We start from the raw sequence: 16,792 nt of genomic DNA, 5'->3' as shown, positions 1-16,792 counted from the left end.
TATCTTGATTTCCAGAAAGCGTTTGATAAAGTCCCACATCATAAATTACTTTATAAATTAAAGCAAATAGGTATTGACGGTCAAGTAAACCAATGGATCGCGAATTGGTTGAGCAACAGACAACAAAGAGTGGTGATTGATGGATTTAACTCAGAGTGGGCGCCAGTCACTAGTGGCGTCCCTCAGGGCTCGGTTCTTGGCCCAGTGCTCTTCATTATTTACATCAACGACATGGATGTTAGACTCAATAATCACATTAGTAAATTTGCAGACGACACAAAGATTGGTAACTCTGTTCTCACTGACGAAGACAGGCAAAGCCTCCAAGAGGATTTGCACAAAATTTCAGCTTGGTCGGATAGATGGGAGATGCCCTTTAACGTAGGCAAGTGCCAGGTCCTTCAAGTCGGAACAAGAAATAAGAAGTTCGATTACGAAGTGCGCGGCGTTAAACTCACAAGCGTTCAATGTGTTAAGGACCTGGGGGTCAAAATCGCGTCAAACCTCAAATTCTCACATCAATGCATCGATGCAGCAAATAAAGCGAACAGAATGTTGGGCTTCATTAAAAGAAACTTTTTATTCAAGAATAAAGATGTAATACTTCCGCTCTACAATAGTTTAGTCAGACCCCACGGAATATGCGGTACAGTTTTGGTCTCCTCACCATGCAAAGGACATTGCTAAATTAGAAGGTGTTCAGCATCGGGCAACAAAAATGATCCCTTCCTTGCGCAACAAATCCTACGAAGAAAGGCTTTCTACCCTTAACATGTTCTCTCTTGAGAAACGTCGCCTCCGAGGAAAACTGATCGAATGTTTTAAAATACTTAATGGTTTCATGAATGTAGACAGAACAAAATTGTTTATGATCGATGACACTTTGCAATCGAGGAACAATGGCATAAAACTCAAATGTAGACAAGTAAATTCAGACTGCACCAAATTTTTCTTCACCAACGTTGTAGTGCGAGAATGGAATAAGCTCCCACCTTCAGTGGTCCAGTGTAACACGATTGACTCCTTTAAAAACAAGCTCGACTGTCACTTCCTTGAACTTAATATTAACTAGAGTAGAAATGCAACGTTTTGGAGCCATCTGATTAATGTAGAATCACTTAGGTTTAAGGACAGGCTACCTAGTCTGGACCATGGGGTCTGTGTGGTCTGATTTTCTTTGTAAATCTTTGTAAATCTTTCTCTCTCTCTCTTTCTCTCTCTCTCTCTGGGTTCTGCAAGGGTCATTTTACTGGCGATCTCTTTGCTTTCTTAACTGACTCTTGGTAATCCTCTCTTGGCCATTTCGGTAAAACTTTTGCTGTTGCCTTAGACATCTTGAAAGGTTTTGACAGAGTCTGGCACAAATCTTTGCTCTCCAAACTATCCTCCTACAGTTTCTATCCACCCTGCACTTTCATCTCCAGTTTCCTTTCTGCCTGATAGATCTCTGCTGTGGTAGACGGTCACTGTTTTTCCCCTAAACCTATCAACAGTGGCGTCCCGCAGGGCTCTGTCTTATCTCCCACTCTCTTTCTGTTTTTCATTGATGACTCTACTCTGCATTACTCAACATCTTATGACAGAAGACCCTCCCAACAGGAACTACATGATTCCAGCTTGGAAGCTGCAGAACGTTTAACCTCAGACCTTACTATCATTTCTGATTGGAGCAAGAACTTGGTATCCTACAACTAAAACTCAATTTCTCCACCTGTCAACTAGATACAATCTTCCAAACACCTATCCCCTATTCTTCGATAACATTCAGCTGTCACCTTCTTCTATATTCTTCTATACCTTCTTCAATCTATTGGGAAACAGTGACCAAGTGGTTACCATGCTGGTACCGTGTCAAGGAGGACGCGGGTTCGAGTCCTGCAAGCAGCACAGTTGGGATTTTTCAGTCACTGCCGAGTGGCCTTAGACTACCAACATGCTGCCCTGAAGACCACCTATCAACCCAGACTCTAGACGCTCTCTCTGAAAATAGAGGCTCAAGAAAAGCTCCTGGGGGCAGCATGAACCAAGCAAGAGGGCGCTGTTATAAACACTTGCCTGCACTAGAACGGGCTGGGCCGACCACCAGGCCCCATCGGGAAAGCCTACCAGCTCAAATGGAAGATGTGAGACTGTGTGGCAGAGCAGAGGGGAGAAATGGACCCACGGGAGCCAACGCCAAAATGGACTTAACAATTTGGTTTCACTATAGTAGTAGTCATAGCTGGGCACGATAACAGAAAACCTTATTCCCGATAACCGATAACTGATAATGGAAAACCTTATCGGTGATAACCGATATTCGTTAACTGGAGACACAAATATAGGCGATAACCGATAACCGATACCGATATAAATCCACAATTCCGATACTAGCTAGCGATAAGTCCGATAGGCGAAAACGATACTATATTGATATTTCAAATAAAAAAAACATAGATGAATTCAAATTTTCATTATCTGTATTTTAGAAAACTTACAAAACCTGAAAACCACACGTTGACACGTACCTATGGACGGTAATACTAGAAACGCCTGAACCGGTGTTGTGTTATTTGGCGTCCCCACCATCGAAACATTGGTCTCTCATGAACTGCTGAACTGCGCATGCTCAGACCAGCAAGCGTAGATCTGTACAGTCTCACAAAGATTTATAAGCGTAATTAAGAGTTGCTGGAAGGCTGAATCAGACATGTAGTACCACTACCACCATCCCCGCTGTTTCTAGAACGACACTCTGTACGAGTTGTATTTATATGTACAGAGTGTTGTTCTAGAAACAGCGAGGATGGTGGTACTGTCTGTCTGATTCAGCCTTCCAGCAACTCTTAATGTGTTAAAAAGGTTTGTGAGACTGTACAGGGCTACGTTTACTGGTCTGAACATGCGCAGTTCACGAGAGACCAGTGTTTGTAAACAAAAGCGCCAGTTTTTGACGATGGGACACCTACCGAACGGCTTAAAGCCACTCCCCCGTGAGTATGATATATGGAGGTGAGAAAAGCCCTCCCCTCCCAAGACCCTCCTCTTCCCTTCAACCGTTTCCACCCGACACTCCACTTCAGAGATTCTTCTAGGAACAGATCCTCTAGATCTCTCTCCACTACATTCACACTACATTCAACATTCCATATAAATTTTTTCAAAATCAAAAAAAAATTCAAAAAAAATTCTAAATCGGAGTCCCTCGGGGACCCCGGACCGGAGACTCCCCCCCCCTTATTCTCACCAGAGGTGTCTTGGTGTCTTGATAACCCTCTTTCTTCTCCTCTCTTTCTCTTAACTCTTCCTTCGGCTCTTCTAATCTCTCTGTCTCATCCTCCATCTCTTCATCTCCTCCTCCTCCTCTTTCTTACCTTCTTTTCCTTTTCTAACAGGTTGAGCAGCTACTACTCTATCCTCTCTCTCCTACTATCTCTATCTATCTCTATCCTAATCTCAAACAATTCTTGCATGTAAGAGCGCTCGTCTTGCTCTCGTGCACTCGACTGCTCTACCTTTCTTTCCACTTCTTGGCCTTGTCTCTCTCATCTTCTCAACCTACTACTGTCTACTGTACTTGTCTCTTGTGTTTAACTCAACTCTATTAACTACCCCCATAAATAAATTCTCTATTTGAATTCTAAAGACAGCACTCCTTGACCCAAATCTCCTTTCCTAAAATCTCCCCAAGCCTGTCCTACAGCTTTGGTCAACATTCTTTTTTCTCCTCATCCTTTGCTTTTCCAACTTTTCTACAAGCATCCTTTTTTTCAATCCTCAACGACCCCAGCACGTGGTCCCTACACCTGACCCGTATTCCTGACCGACTTGAGATCTCCCAACATTACCCCCTTCTTTCTTCTCTACCTGCTTGTTTATTCTGTTGTTGTTCTCTCTCTCCTCTTCGTTCCCTCATTCACAATCTTTCTGCTGCCTGTCATCTGTACATCCTCTGACCCACCGAAGAGGGCGATGCTTCGATGGCTCTGCTTCAGCCCAGCTCGGTACCCTGCACTGTCAGTTTTGGAATTTCGATTGTTTCCCCGATGCTTGATCCCTCTTGTTGGTTGAGACCCTCTGTAGAGGTGATTATCTCTGGAATGAGCATATGGAGGTCTCTTCTCTCTTCTCTTCTTCCTTCTTCATGCTATGGTTTAATCACGCTTGTTCTTAATCATGTCTTCGATAGAGCAATAGCTCATAAAAGCTGAGAATGAAGATACCAGAGCAGTACCAACTGCTATTTATCCGACCAAATCATTGCAAAAAATAACTTCTCATTCTCCCTAAAATTCTATCTTCTTTAATAGAAAAAAAATGCTTTCTTTTTCTCTTCTGCAACTCTTCCTTTTCTTCTGGCATCTCCTCAAAAACATCTCCATCTTCTTCACTTCTCCCTTCACTTTTCCTCCTCCCACCACTGCCAGCACTACTCTCTCTAAGGCTCTCTCTTCTTCTCAAACTTTTTCTAACTGTTCTCTGGACGATTCTGGGCATCTTCCTCCTCTACATCCCCCTCTGACTCCTTTATCCCACTCGTTTCTTCCCTTCTCAAGATTCTTCAAAATACTCTGGCCTCAATCCTCCTTTGGCTTATGGACCTGATGGCTGCCTGTCCTTGGAAACTTAGAAACTGTGCCTCCAAAAGGTCACTCTCTCTGTCAAACGTGTCATTTTCTGCCTGTCTCCTTCTGCCTTCCTTCCTCTGCTCTTAGCCTCTTTCACAGCCCTACCCAAGAAGGTGACCGCCTACCTCCTCAAACGCTGACTACCCTTAATTTTTTTTTAATTTGTCATACTTAAGCTTGAATCTCCTCCTTAACCGTGAGCCTACAAAAAGCACCTTTCCCCTTCTCTCTACCTCTGATCGCCAGTATTCTTCCGGATGTCTTTCATTCCTCACCTCTATCTCTACTGGTGATCTTGACTCTTCTTAACTCCTCTCCTTTCTATCTTTATTGAACTTTTGCTTTATGCTGGACATATCAAAAGCTTTTTTTGAAATCTTCTGCTTTTTACTACCCTCCAGAGTTTCTATCTCTCTCTGTACCTTTATCTCCAGTTTCCTTTACCTTTTTATTTCTGTCTCCTTTCTGACGGTCACTTTTCTTCCCTAAATCTATTAACAGTGGTGTCCCACAGGGTTCTGGACTTTTTCTCCCTGCAGAAATGTTCTTCTATTCTCTTCTGTCTCTTCTTCTGTTTCTTCCCATCAACCTCCATCTCTATTGTCTCCTACGTCCATTCCTCTTTCGATGATTATTCAGACTATAGGATCTCTTTTAATTTTAGGCTACCGGCTGGAGCTTAAGGCTTTTAGGGCTCACTCTTATTATTATTTCCGATTGACCTAAGAAAGACCTGTCTTCTGTCCTTCCTCCACTCACACAGTCGCCTCCACCCCCAACCTCCACAACTCAACTCCTCAGCACAATCCCTTATGTCCTATCACCACCATCACCACCCTCAACACTAAACATCCTCTTTCTCAAATCAACTCAAAATCTCAACTGGAACAACACTTTCTCTCTCTTTCAAAATCATTAACTGGAAAGCTTCCCCTTGGCTGGGCCTCCCGCCTATCTGTCTCAGGGCACTCGTTTGCTGGGCATCCGGTACCCCTTCCCATCTGCGGGCTCCCCTGCACATCTCATGTGTCTCAGCTCTCAGACACAGCACTTTCTCCTCTCTCTTCGAGTCATCAGAAGGCTCTTCGGCTCTCTCAGCTCTCTCTCCTCATCACCTCGATAATTCACTGATAGTCTTCTTCTCTTAATATTTTTTTCTATCGTTGCCTCTCTACTGACTGCTCCACGCTTCCCCTCCTCCTTTGCCCTCTGCAACTGCCCCACTTGCTCTGACTCTCCCCTTCTGCTCTTTTTAACTTTATGCAATCCTCCTGCAGCAGTCACTCTTATACCCTCCTTTCTAACATCCCTCAACAACTCTTTCACTCAATCTTCTCCCTCACTGGTATTTTCCTCTGCTTAAGAGAGGAGGAGAGGAGGGTATCCTCCCACCTGACTAACTTTCTTCACATATCTTTTCTCTTTTTTCACCTCTTTCTTTTCTTTTAGCTTTTTTTTTTTTTGGATTTTTTTATTTTAGCTTTTTTTTGTTTACTTTTTTTTTTTATTAAAAAAAAAAAAAAATAACACAACCCCGGGTGCCTTCAATACCATAGCATGCTCACAAACGAATATTGAATATCAAATTTGAGGTAGTGAATAATCTTTTTGGGGGAAAGTTAACTGATTTTTCTCTTTGATATATTGATATTTTAGTCTAACATAAAAAAATAACCTAGTGTTTTAATGCTGATGATCTAAGTATGAAATCTCTTCACCGAAGATATTTCATACCCCGAAGTTTTTTCATACAACACCGGGCGCCCGGGCCACGCATTGAAAGTAGGGAGGAGACAACGGGGTTTTTTTCTGAGAGGCGGAAAAAAAGTAGCGATTATCGCTAGTTTGGTTACAAAAGTAACGAAGATACCGATATATATTTGAATAAGTAGTAGATGGCCGATAACCTGATTTTGTTATCAGTGATAATGTATCGCGATAACTTATCGCGAAAACGCCCAGCTATGGTAGTAGTTAAGAAACGGGGAAATGCAAGAAATACGAAATTAAATTATATATTGGCTAATCCTATTCTGTAACTTAAACTGTCGGATGTCAGAGCCGGGAGAAGGTGTAGCTGAGGTAACTTGGTAAATGGCTGGTGGCAGGGCTGGTGCGAGGTATATCTGTGGTGTTTGGAGCTTGGAGAGCTTGTTGAGGGCACGCTAGTCTCAGCCTGGGTATTTTTGTAGCGAACAGCCAGGGTTTTATGGGTATTTCTCAAATAATGAGAATTTTAATATTCGCGAAGATGTGTCTCGTCTGAAGTCTCGCAAGCAAGTAAGCCCGCGGCTGGGTATCCAACCACTCAGATCAACAAGATTTGCCACGTTGGCAAGTGGCCATGTCGACAACTGAATTTTAAAGGCTACATTTGAAGTACTCTTCATACCGCTTCTAATTATTTATTGTGGTATTAACTACTACCACTTGTTGCTTAATCCTAACTGAATTACTTTACACCAATAATTCCAAAATATACATTATATATAAACTGAATAATTTCCACAAGGTATACCAATTCACATTTGCATTTTCTCATCTTTAAACCTTTGTCTGGTTTGATTTTCAGGAAGCACTGAAGAAGAAAATCAAGTCAGAAGAGAAAAAGAAGCACTGGTTAGACCATGCAAAGGAGAAGTATGGAGAAGATCTTGTTGCCGATGTGAAAGTCTTGCTCAAGATTCTACTACTGTACATTCCTCTACCATTCTTTTGGGCTCTGTTTGATCAGCAGGTTTGTACCAGAATGTAGGATGCTTTATATAATTTTATCCACTTTTGAGTATTGGCAATAGTGAATATAATTAGTTTGTTATTGATGCTGTAGAGGTAGTACAAAGTTACCACTGACTTGTTCTCTGTAGAGCAACAGTATAGCCTGCAACAGGCATACCCATTTTTTTGCAAGAGTAGACTAAGCCTATCTCTGTTCATCACTTGCTGCACCTTGCTAGTAGATCTCAATCAGGTTGAATGAATGGGGAGGCCACTGCAGTCATCAGCATCATATAGTTTTCAATTTTTCATTTCCAGGAAGTTTTACCTTGATATCATTAAATGTACTCAATGTTCCACTATGTACTTGTCATATGTTATCATCATTCATTCTGTGTGTTGCATATGATAGTTGTTCATTTGAGCAGTGGCAGTTTGTAACCAATTGGGTCTTGCGAGTGACATGACTGCTACTGACAAAAGAGCTCGAAACAAAGGGAAAAACTTTCACACTAACATCCAGAACATTGTCTGTAATATTTCATGACACCATGGAAATTTAGGGCTTACTTCTCCTAGAGTGCTAATCAAGGCATGCTCCAACTGCGTGTGGTGACCGTTCAACTGTGATTGCTGTTTCCAGTAAAGGGCTGCTGAGGGAGTATTGTGAGAGAACTGCTGTGTGGGTCACCCCGCCAGGTGTGGGAAGTTGTGCGGCTAATGAGTGAACAGAACACTTCACTGTAGCAGTTCATGTTCCTCCTCAGAATTGACAGGGTAAAGCTGGGCAGCAAAGGCAATATCAAACACCTGCGTTCAGTTGATCTCTTAGGTGCATAACTCCCCATGGGGGTGGGGGGATAACCAAATTCAGGAGGTGATGACTGAGTGGTCAGCGAGTGGCTGCAGCTACAAGCTGACAATTTTCAGTCATCGTCAAGTGGCCTAAGACTATATCCACATTCTGTCCTGAAGACCACCTATCAACCCGGACTCTGGATTCTCTCTAAATAAGAATCAAAGATCAGCTCCTTGGGACAACATGAGCCAAGTAAGACGGTGGCACTATAAACACTTACTTGCACCAGAATGGGCTGGGACCGACCAGCAGGTCCCACCAAGAGAGCCTACCGGCACTATAAAGAAAGGGGGGGGGGGGGGGGGGGGTTACAGAGGATCAGTTGAGGGCCACAAGAATGGCATCCTACACATATCCCTCACACTCTTCCCACAGCAGCACTTATATGCAACACTTTACTGGAAACAGCAATCATAGTCGAATACACAATAAAAGGTAAGAAAATGCAGGTGACACTAGTCACACTTATAACTACATCGCTTTTGTTTACAAACTGCCCCTTCGCCCACACAACCCCCCCAAACAACGACTCAGTTGGGTGTTTCGCTAACACCACCATCTTTGCACAACTTAGCTCCATTGCATAACATTGCACGACAATGCGTGGCTAACAGGACCCTTCCTAAACAACATCTTAGGCCGTCTTTATGCAACTTCCCCACTCATTCCTTCTTGCCATTGGGAATATTTTTGCTAGTTCTACAGCTTTGGTTGCTATACTATGTTCATAGCATGAAGTCGGTTCAAAGTGTGGCAGATTCTGGAATTCCCATGAGTGCAGCGCTGCCAGTTCAACCGCCAATTATCAGATTAACACTCTCTCCATACCTACCCACCCACAACCTGGGGGAGGGACCTAAGGGGACACGCTGACCACCACCACCACCACCCCCCCAACGTGGCAACATGGGAAAAAATCCCTGCCACATGTCTTAGAATTTATACAAATCATTGTTATAATTCTAAACATCAACACTCATTGTACTATGTAGCTTCCTTTACTATATACAGAATATATAAATATCACTTTCAAATAGCACATGGATGGGAAATAAGAGAGAGAGACGCATAAGGTTGATTTGGCGGCATGGCTAGAGGTACACCACCATCCCAGCCCCACCTTGAACCAACTTCATACTCTGAACAGAGTATTAAACATGGGACTGTTTCTATCCTGTTGCTAGATTCAAAATCACTGGTTAGGAAATGCTAGTCATGGAGCCTCGCTGTAGTCACAATTACAAGGTCTACAATGCATAAAGAAGCTATTTAGCTATCAGGCATGTAGCTGTATGTTTCAAAACACATAAGTAGCTTAAGGTTATCTATCGCTTTTCAAGGTCGAATTACGCGCCCGACCCTTTCACATCAACACCCAAGACCTCATGTAGCCTAGAGTCATGGGTTGTTGTGGCCCAGAGTCGGCACAGTGTGAACGGGGCTTAAAAATCAAATCGATGGCAGCCACCAGATACTCCGTGAGTGTTGCCTTTCAGAGTGCGAATATTTTTCAAATAATATGTATTTGTTTTCCATACGACAAAACGAATGGCATATCATAATCCATATCATACAAGGTTTCACTACCACAACACAACACGCAGCAAAAAACACTAGAAATGGGGAGAGTGGGCTAAGTAATGGAAATTATACCGTGTTCATATTAGCAGGGTCGAAGCGCCATAAGGCAACTGCCACAAAAATAATGGAGCACAAACCGCTACAAAATTGAAAACTAATAAAAGGAAAATAAGACGATATTCTTGTTAGCAGGGTCAAGGAGGCAGCATAGATGATGCGTGTAATGTATGAGAGCAGTATATGGAGACATTTTGAGGATGTAATTAAACAGGAAAAGGATGGCAGGAGGGCACTGTATCTCTTGCGTCTCTGACGTCTGAGTGTCTGAGAGCAGCTGACGTATCTCTTATGTCTCTGACGCTTTACGGGTTAACATGTTCTCTCTTGAGAAACGTCGCCTCCAAGGAAAGCTGATCGAATATTTAAAAATACTTAATGGCTTTACGAATGTAGACAAATCAAAATTGTTTACAATTGATGATACTTTGCAAACAAGAAATAATGGCACAAAACTTAGATGTAAACAAATAAATTCAGACCACCAAATTTTTCTTCACCAACGTTGTAGTGCGAGAATGGAATAAGCTCCCATCTCCAGTGGTCCAGTGCAACATGAAAAACAAGCTTGACCGACACTTCCTTCAACTTAATATTTACTAAAGTAGATTTGCAAAGTTCTGGTGCCATTTGATTTATATAGAATCACTTAGGTTTTAAGGGCAGACCATCTAGTCTGGACCATAGGGTCTATGTGGTCTGAGTTTCTATGTAAATCATGTCACATGCCACATACAATGAATTTTGCACCACCAGAATTGATAATGATAATGACCAAAAAATCTTTTTTGACTGACAACCCAGGGCTCACGCTGGACCTTGCAGGCAACCTGTATGGATGGTACGATTGGCAGCTGGACTATAAAACCTGACCAGATGCAGGTGGGTGATACCTAAATGTACATTTTTTTATATGAAGACATTATATTGACAGAATTCAACCTCAGCTCTTAAACTATATTCAACACAATGCCAGTTAGATAATAATCAATATTTATATTGTTACGTTACCCCTCGCACCACACTCCAAGCACAGGCAAGCAGCGTGCCGCAGAACAGCACACAGATCGTGAACCCCAGAACACATTACGGGTGCCGCAACCACCGACAGTGACCCACACAGAACACCGAGGGAAGGAGGCGTGAGGCAGGGCACAAGGATCCACGTTCAACATTAATTTTCCGTTTAATGACAGGTTCCTCACACAGTACAGCAACTCTCAAGGCACAGAATAGTTAATCAGGCACACAGAGGCACGACAGACTCGCACACAGCTCACGACGGGCGGGGCACTCAACAATGCGTCTTGCTCAACCACTCCTCAGCGCCTCTCGCTCGCAACTCAACTGCCCCTGGCTGCTAGCGGCTGCCGCCGCTCCCCTCTCTCTCTCTCTCTCTCTCTCTCTCTCTCTCTCTCTCTCTCTCTCTCTCTCTCTCTCTCTCTCGTCCCAGCACGTTGCACCATGCTATGTCAACATTGCATCATGTTACCCACGATTTCATCACATTACACATGCAGTCACACACATACAACACAAACAAACATGCAAACACACCCACAGGTGTAACAATATCCCCCCCTTCAAAAGCAGTCGACCTGGCTGCCCCAACATAAAAAAAGAAAATACGTGAAATAAAAAGAAAATTAATCAGTCCTCTGGAACATCGCAGAAGTCTCATCCAACCCGACCTTCGCCTTGAAGGTGCTCCCTTCAGGGTCACCGTAGTAGAACTGTGGGGGGTGGCAAGCAGGCAGTGGCACTCACAGGGGCATCTCCAGCCCCAAGCCCGCGCAGGGTCACTGCTAGCCTCAGTCACCTTGCTCGCCATCCCAGGTACTCAGCCACGTCCTCAACGCTGATTCTGGGGCTCCCGTCCTCCTCACAGGTGCCCAGCTTGGCACCAGCGGGTACCTCCCGGGCCTCGTCTAAGAAGTCATCCTCCAGCACCGCAACCAGCTCCTCCCGCACCCCCAAGGGGTCCGCCCATCAGCGAGCCGCAAGTTCTCAGTGGGCTCTTCCACGCCTTCTGCTCCACGCAACACTCTGGACAGTCGACACTGGATCCTGGCCGCCACCCTCGGGGCAAGGTGCTCTCGCTCGGCTGTGACTACCCCCGCGCAGCCAAGCTCGAAAACCTCCGGAAGCAAGGGCACATGTCCGTGCACCCTCTCCAGCTTCCGTCCAAGGCCAACACAAGCCTTGGTCTGCGTCAGGTAGTCGAGGCCCAGCCAGCAAGGCTCCTCCAGACCGGCGACGTTCACCGGCAGCTGCTCCACTGCGCTGCCCATGCCGGCACAAGCCTCCATTGGCCCCTCGAGCTGCACACAGTGCCCCATGTCAGGCTGCACCGAGGCCTCCCCAGCCCCAGTGTATACTGTCAGGCGACATGGCTCCCCGTCCACTAAACCTCCCACTTGCATCGCGCTGGTCAGGCGGCGGCAGCTTACACAAGGCAGGGCCCGGGGACGGGAGATGGCTGGATTTCGGCCCCCTTCTCCAGCCTGTCCGCGTTTCCCGCCTGCGCCATGTCCTTGGGCCTGGGGCAGGCACTCGAGCGATGGCCTGTCTGGCCACAATCCTTACAGTGAGGCTGGAGGGTGTCGGGGCTCGGCTGGTCAAGGGAACGTGTCCTTCGCTCCCCCCCCGGCACCGACTGTGCCTGTGCCCCTTCTCGCCACAGCCCCAGCATGAGCTATGGAAACCCTCCGGGCTCGCCTTCCTCGACGCTGCCTTCATCTTCACCTTCTCCATCCGGATCTGGAGGTCATGGCAGGGTGGGGCGGCTGCCTCTTGGCCGCTGGTCGTCTTCAGGAAGGCCTCGAACTCCAAGGCCCTCGCCAGCACCACCTGCAGGTCCCCATGGTGTGCCTGCTTGACGTAGATCTGCAGCTGCTGGTCATGCAGGGCGTCAACAAAGAAGTTGCGGGCCAGTACAATGATCATCTCTTCCGGGGCCATGGGATACGCCCTCCTTACCAGCGCCTTCACGTCCTGCGGCAGCCGTGACAGCGTCTCGCCCCACTCGCAAGTCCACTTCTTCAGGCAGGCTCGGTATACGTCGGCCTGGTGGTGATGCCCGAAACGATGCTGCAGGACTTCCGCCATGCTCCCGTAAGAAGCACGTTGGGCCGGCGTGAGGTGTCCAAGCACTTCAACCACGGGGCCCCGTTGCACTGTTTCCAACTAGAGCGCCTTCTCAGCCTCGCCCCAGCCCTGGATAGCCTCCAGCATCTCGAACTGGGCGACATAGGCCTCCCAAGCCACCTTCCCATCGTACTCCGCCTGCTTACACCTCCCTGAACGCCGGGAAACAGAGGGGCCGTGTGATGGAGAGCGCAGCTCACGTGGGCTGCGGGCCGGCCGGAAAGGAGGCGGAGGGGGTGATGGAGGCAACGAGCTGGCAGCTTGAGCGAGTCCCGGTCTGCCCCCAGCTGGGCCCAAGGGAGCGGTCCCAATGGCTCCCCAGCCTCCTGCAGCAGCTACCGGCTCTGACACGACACTGCGAGGCCCCGGGGGTCCCTGCCAAGGGCCCCAAGTGGACCCCAGCAGATCTGCCACCCTGGCGTTTGATGCCAGGACACGTGAGGCTTCTTGATGTAGCTGCCTCTCTGCCTTCACCTCCTCCCTCAGGCCCTGGACCTCACCTTCTAGGGTCTGCACCTTCTCCATCAGTTCACTTTTGATGCTATCACAAGCCCGGTCCGTGTACTGTTCCATTTCTACCTTCAAGGACGTGAGGCTGCTTTGCAGAACCTCGACAAAATGGTGGGCCTGAACGTCAGCTCTGTGAGCCTGCTCGCGTGCCCTCCGAGCCTGTGCCTCATGGTCCACTGCCATTTCCTGCCTCATACTGGCCAGCATGGTAGCGATCGAGTCCATCTGGTCCGGTTTCATACCATCAGTACCAGCTTCGACTTTGCCCTCCTCCTCTTCCTCACTGCGGCCATCTTGGGATGCCATGATGACTTGGCAAGCCTTGCTGCTCACTGTCCACGAATCCCACTCCTGACACCAAAAGTTACCCCCCCCCCGCACCACACTCCAAGGAGGGAAGGAGGCGCGAGGCAGGGCACAAGGATCCACGTTCAACACTAATTTTCCATTTAATGCAGGTTCCTCACACAGTACAGCAACTTTCAAGGCAGAGAACAGTTAATCAGGCACAGAGAGGCACGACAGACTCGCACACAGCTCCCGATGGGCGGGGCACTCAACTGAACACCCCGCAAGCAGCCACGCGTCTCGCTCAATCACCCCTCAGCGCCTCTTGCTTGCAACTCAACTGCCCCCCCCGCTCTCTCTCTCTCTCTCTCTCTCTCTCTCTCTCTCTCTCTCTCTCTCTCTCTCTCTCTCTCTCTCTCTCTCTCTCTCTCTCTCTCTCTCTCTCTCTCTCTCTCTCTCTCTCTCTCTCTCTCTCTCTTCCCAGCACGTTGCACCATGCTATATCAACATTGCATCATGCTACCCACGATTTCATCACATTACACATGCAAACACACACATACAACACAAACAAACACACAAACACACCCACAGGTGTAACAATATTTTCCATACACAAAAATAACACACCAAAAAGCAGCACACACACACACATGATATGCCAGAGGGAATAAACAGCTACATGAGCCTGTTCGCGGATGATGCTAAACTGCAAAGACATATAAGAAACAGTGAAGACTGCAAGGAGCTGCAAGAGGACCTAGACAAGATTTGGAAATGGAGTCAGAAATGGGAGATGAAATTCAACGTGAAGAAATGTCATGTTATGGAAATGGGAAAAAGTGTAGAAAGACCAAAATGGACATATAAAATGGGAGATGGTGAAATATTAAAGAAAGTAAATGAAGAGAGAGACCTGGGAGTAATAATGCAAGATTATATGCAACCAGGAAGTCATATAAATCGGATCTTTGGTGATACATATAACATGGTGAGAAATATAGGCATAGCATTCCACTACATGGACAAAGAAATTATGAAAAAATTAATAACTACTATGATCAGACCTAAACTAGAATACACAGAAACAGTGTGGTCTCCACATATGAAGACACATAGTAAAACTAGAAAGAATACAGAGGATGGCAACAAAAATGGTTCCAGAACTGGAGGGACTGACATATGAAGAGAGACTAAAGGAATTGGACTTGCCAACACTAGAACAAAGAAGAGAAAGAGGAGACCTAATACAAATATATAGGCTATTGAGTAAAATGGAAGAAGTAGATAACGAGAAATTGCTACTAAGAGAAGAACCTTCCAGCAGGAATACTAGAGGACATAGTAAAAAGTTGAGGAAGGGAAGATGCTCAAGAGACATAAAGAAATATAGCTTCCCACAAAGAAATATAGAGGTTTGGAACAGATTAAGTGAAGAAATAGTATCGGCGAAGAGTGTGCAAAGTTTCAAGGAAAAGTTGGATAATTATAGATATGGAGACGGGACCACACGAGCGTAAGCCCAGGCCCTGTAAAATTACAACTAGGTAAATACACACACACAGAGGAAGACGAATCATTCAAAGGAAAAAGGAGAAACTACAGGAGAGTGGACATAGAAAATCTCAAGAAATATTATGAAAAACTGGACTGGGAGAAGTTAAAAAGAACAAACGAGGTACTGGAAAAGTATGATATTTTCATAGAGGCATATGAGACAGGAGTAAAAAAATATGTCCCATTATATAAACATTATATAACATTATATAGAAAGAGGAAAGCAAGATTGGTTTAATGCAAGATGTGCAGGTGCAAAGAAAAAAGAGACAAAGCATGGGAAAGATTGAAAAGAAATAAGAACCAAAGGAATAAAGAAGACTTTAAGATAACAAGAAATGAATATGTGAAAATAAGGAAGGAAGAAGAGAAAAGATATGAAAAGGATAATGTTGAAAAGTGTAAGGAGGAACCTAAATTGTTTTATAGATTTATAAATGCAAAAATCAAACTAAAGGAAAAAATAGAAAGACTGAAAGGTGGAAATAAGATAATTGAAGATCCTAAAGACATGACTGAGCTACTAAACAAGCAGTTTCAACAAGTTTTTTACAAAAGAATCACAATTTAATGAACCACAAGATGATAAGATAAATGTTCAAATGGAGGAAGTAATAGTAACTAAAGATCTTGATCTTGATCTTGATGAGTAATGCGCAGGGCACCTTTCAGGTGTATAACACTCATATATAAAATAATGTAGGAGCTGGAAGAGAGGAAAGCAATAGGACCGGATGGAGTTTCAGGTTTTATTTTGAAAGAATGCAGAAATCAGCTGGTTGGACCGCTATATGATATCATACAGTGCTCAATATCAACTGGTAAAGTACCTAAGGAATGGCGGAGGGCTGAGGTGGTCCCTATATATAAAAGCAGGAAAAAGGAAGAACCTCTGAACTACAGACCAGTGTCATTGACCAGTATAGTTTGTGAAATATGTGAAAAAGTGATAAAGAAACAATGGACAAAATTTCTAGAAGAGCACAATGTGATTACAGAAAAACAGTGTGGCTTTAGACTAGGGAATTCATGTGTAACAAACTTATTATGCTTTTACTCAAGTGACGGACATAACACAGGAGAGGGATGGATGGGTAGACTGCATGTATTTGGACTTGAAGAAGGCTTTCGACAAAGTTCCACATACAAGACTATTATGGAAGCTGGAAAATAGAGGAGGATTGAAAGGAAAAATGAAAAAGAGATGAGAACAGTGTAAAGGACATGAAATTGGAATGGAGAAATGTAGATAGTGGGGTGCCTCAAGGATCGGTATTGGCACCAATACTATTCCTAGTGTATATAAATGATATGCTGGAGAAAGTAAATAGTTACATGAGCTTGTTTGCAGACGATGCGAAATTGCTGAGACACATAAGAAAAGTAAAGACTGTGAAATTCTGCAAGAGGACCTAAATAAGATTTGGGATTGGAGTGGGAGATGGAGTTTAATGTGAAGAAATGTCAT

At 45.1% G+C, this 16,792-nt stretch overlaps 1 protein-coding gene across 2 annotated transcripts in view; it reads left to right on the top strand.

Annotated features, from left to right (window-relative positions):
* LOC127003753 (solute carrier family 15 member 2-like) overlaps positions 1 to 16,792 on the top strand; it is a 114,977-nt gene that overhangs the window by 48,082 nt on the left and 50,103 nt on the right. For both annotated transcript variants that reach the window (XM_050870759.1, XM_050870767.1), the window contains exons 9-10: positions 7,180 to 7,344; positions 10,627 to 10,704. In XM_050870759.1, the coding sequence (XP_050726716.1) occupies positions 7,180 to 7,344; positions 10,627 to 10,704 (243 nt within the window). The remainder of the gene's footprint in view (positions 1 to 7,179; positions 7,345 to 10,626; positions 10,705 to 16,792) is intronic.

This window comes from Eriocheir sinensis, chromosome 3, assembly GCF_024679095.1.
Source record: "Eriocheir sinensis breed Jianghai 21 chromosome 3, ASM2467909v1, whole genome shotgun sequence".
Lineage (NCBI taxonomy): Eukaryota > Metazoa > Arthropoda > Malacostraca > Decapoda > Varunidae > Eriocheir > Eriocheir sinensis.
This window is presented reverse-complemented; position numbering and strand designations above follow the sequence as displayed.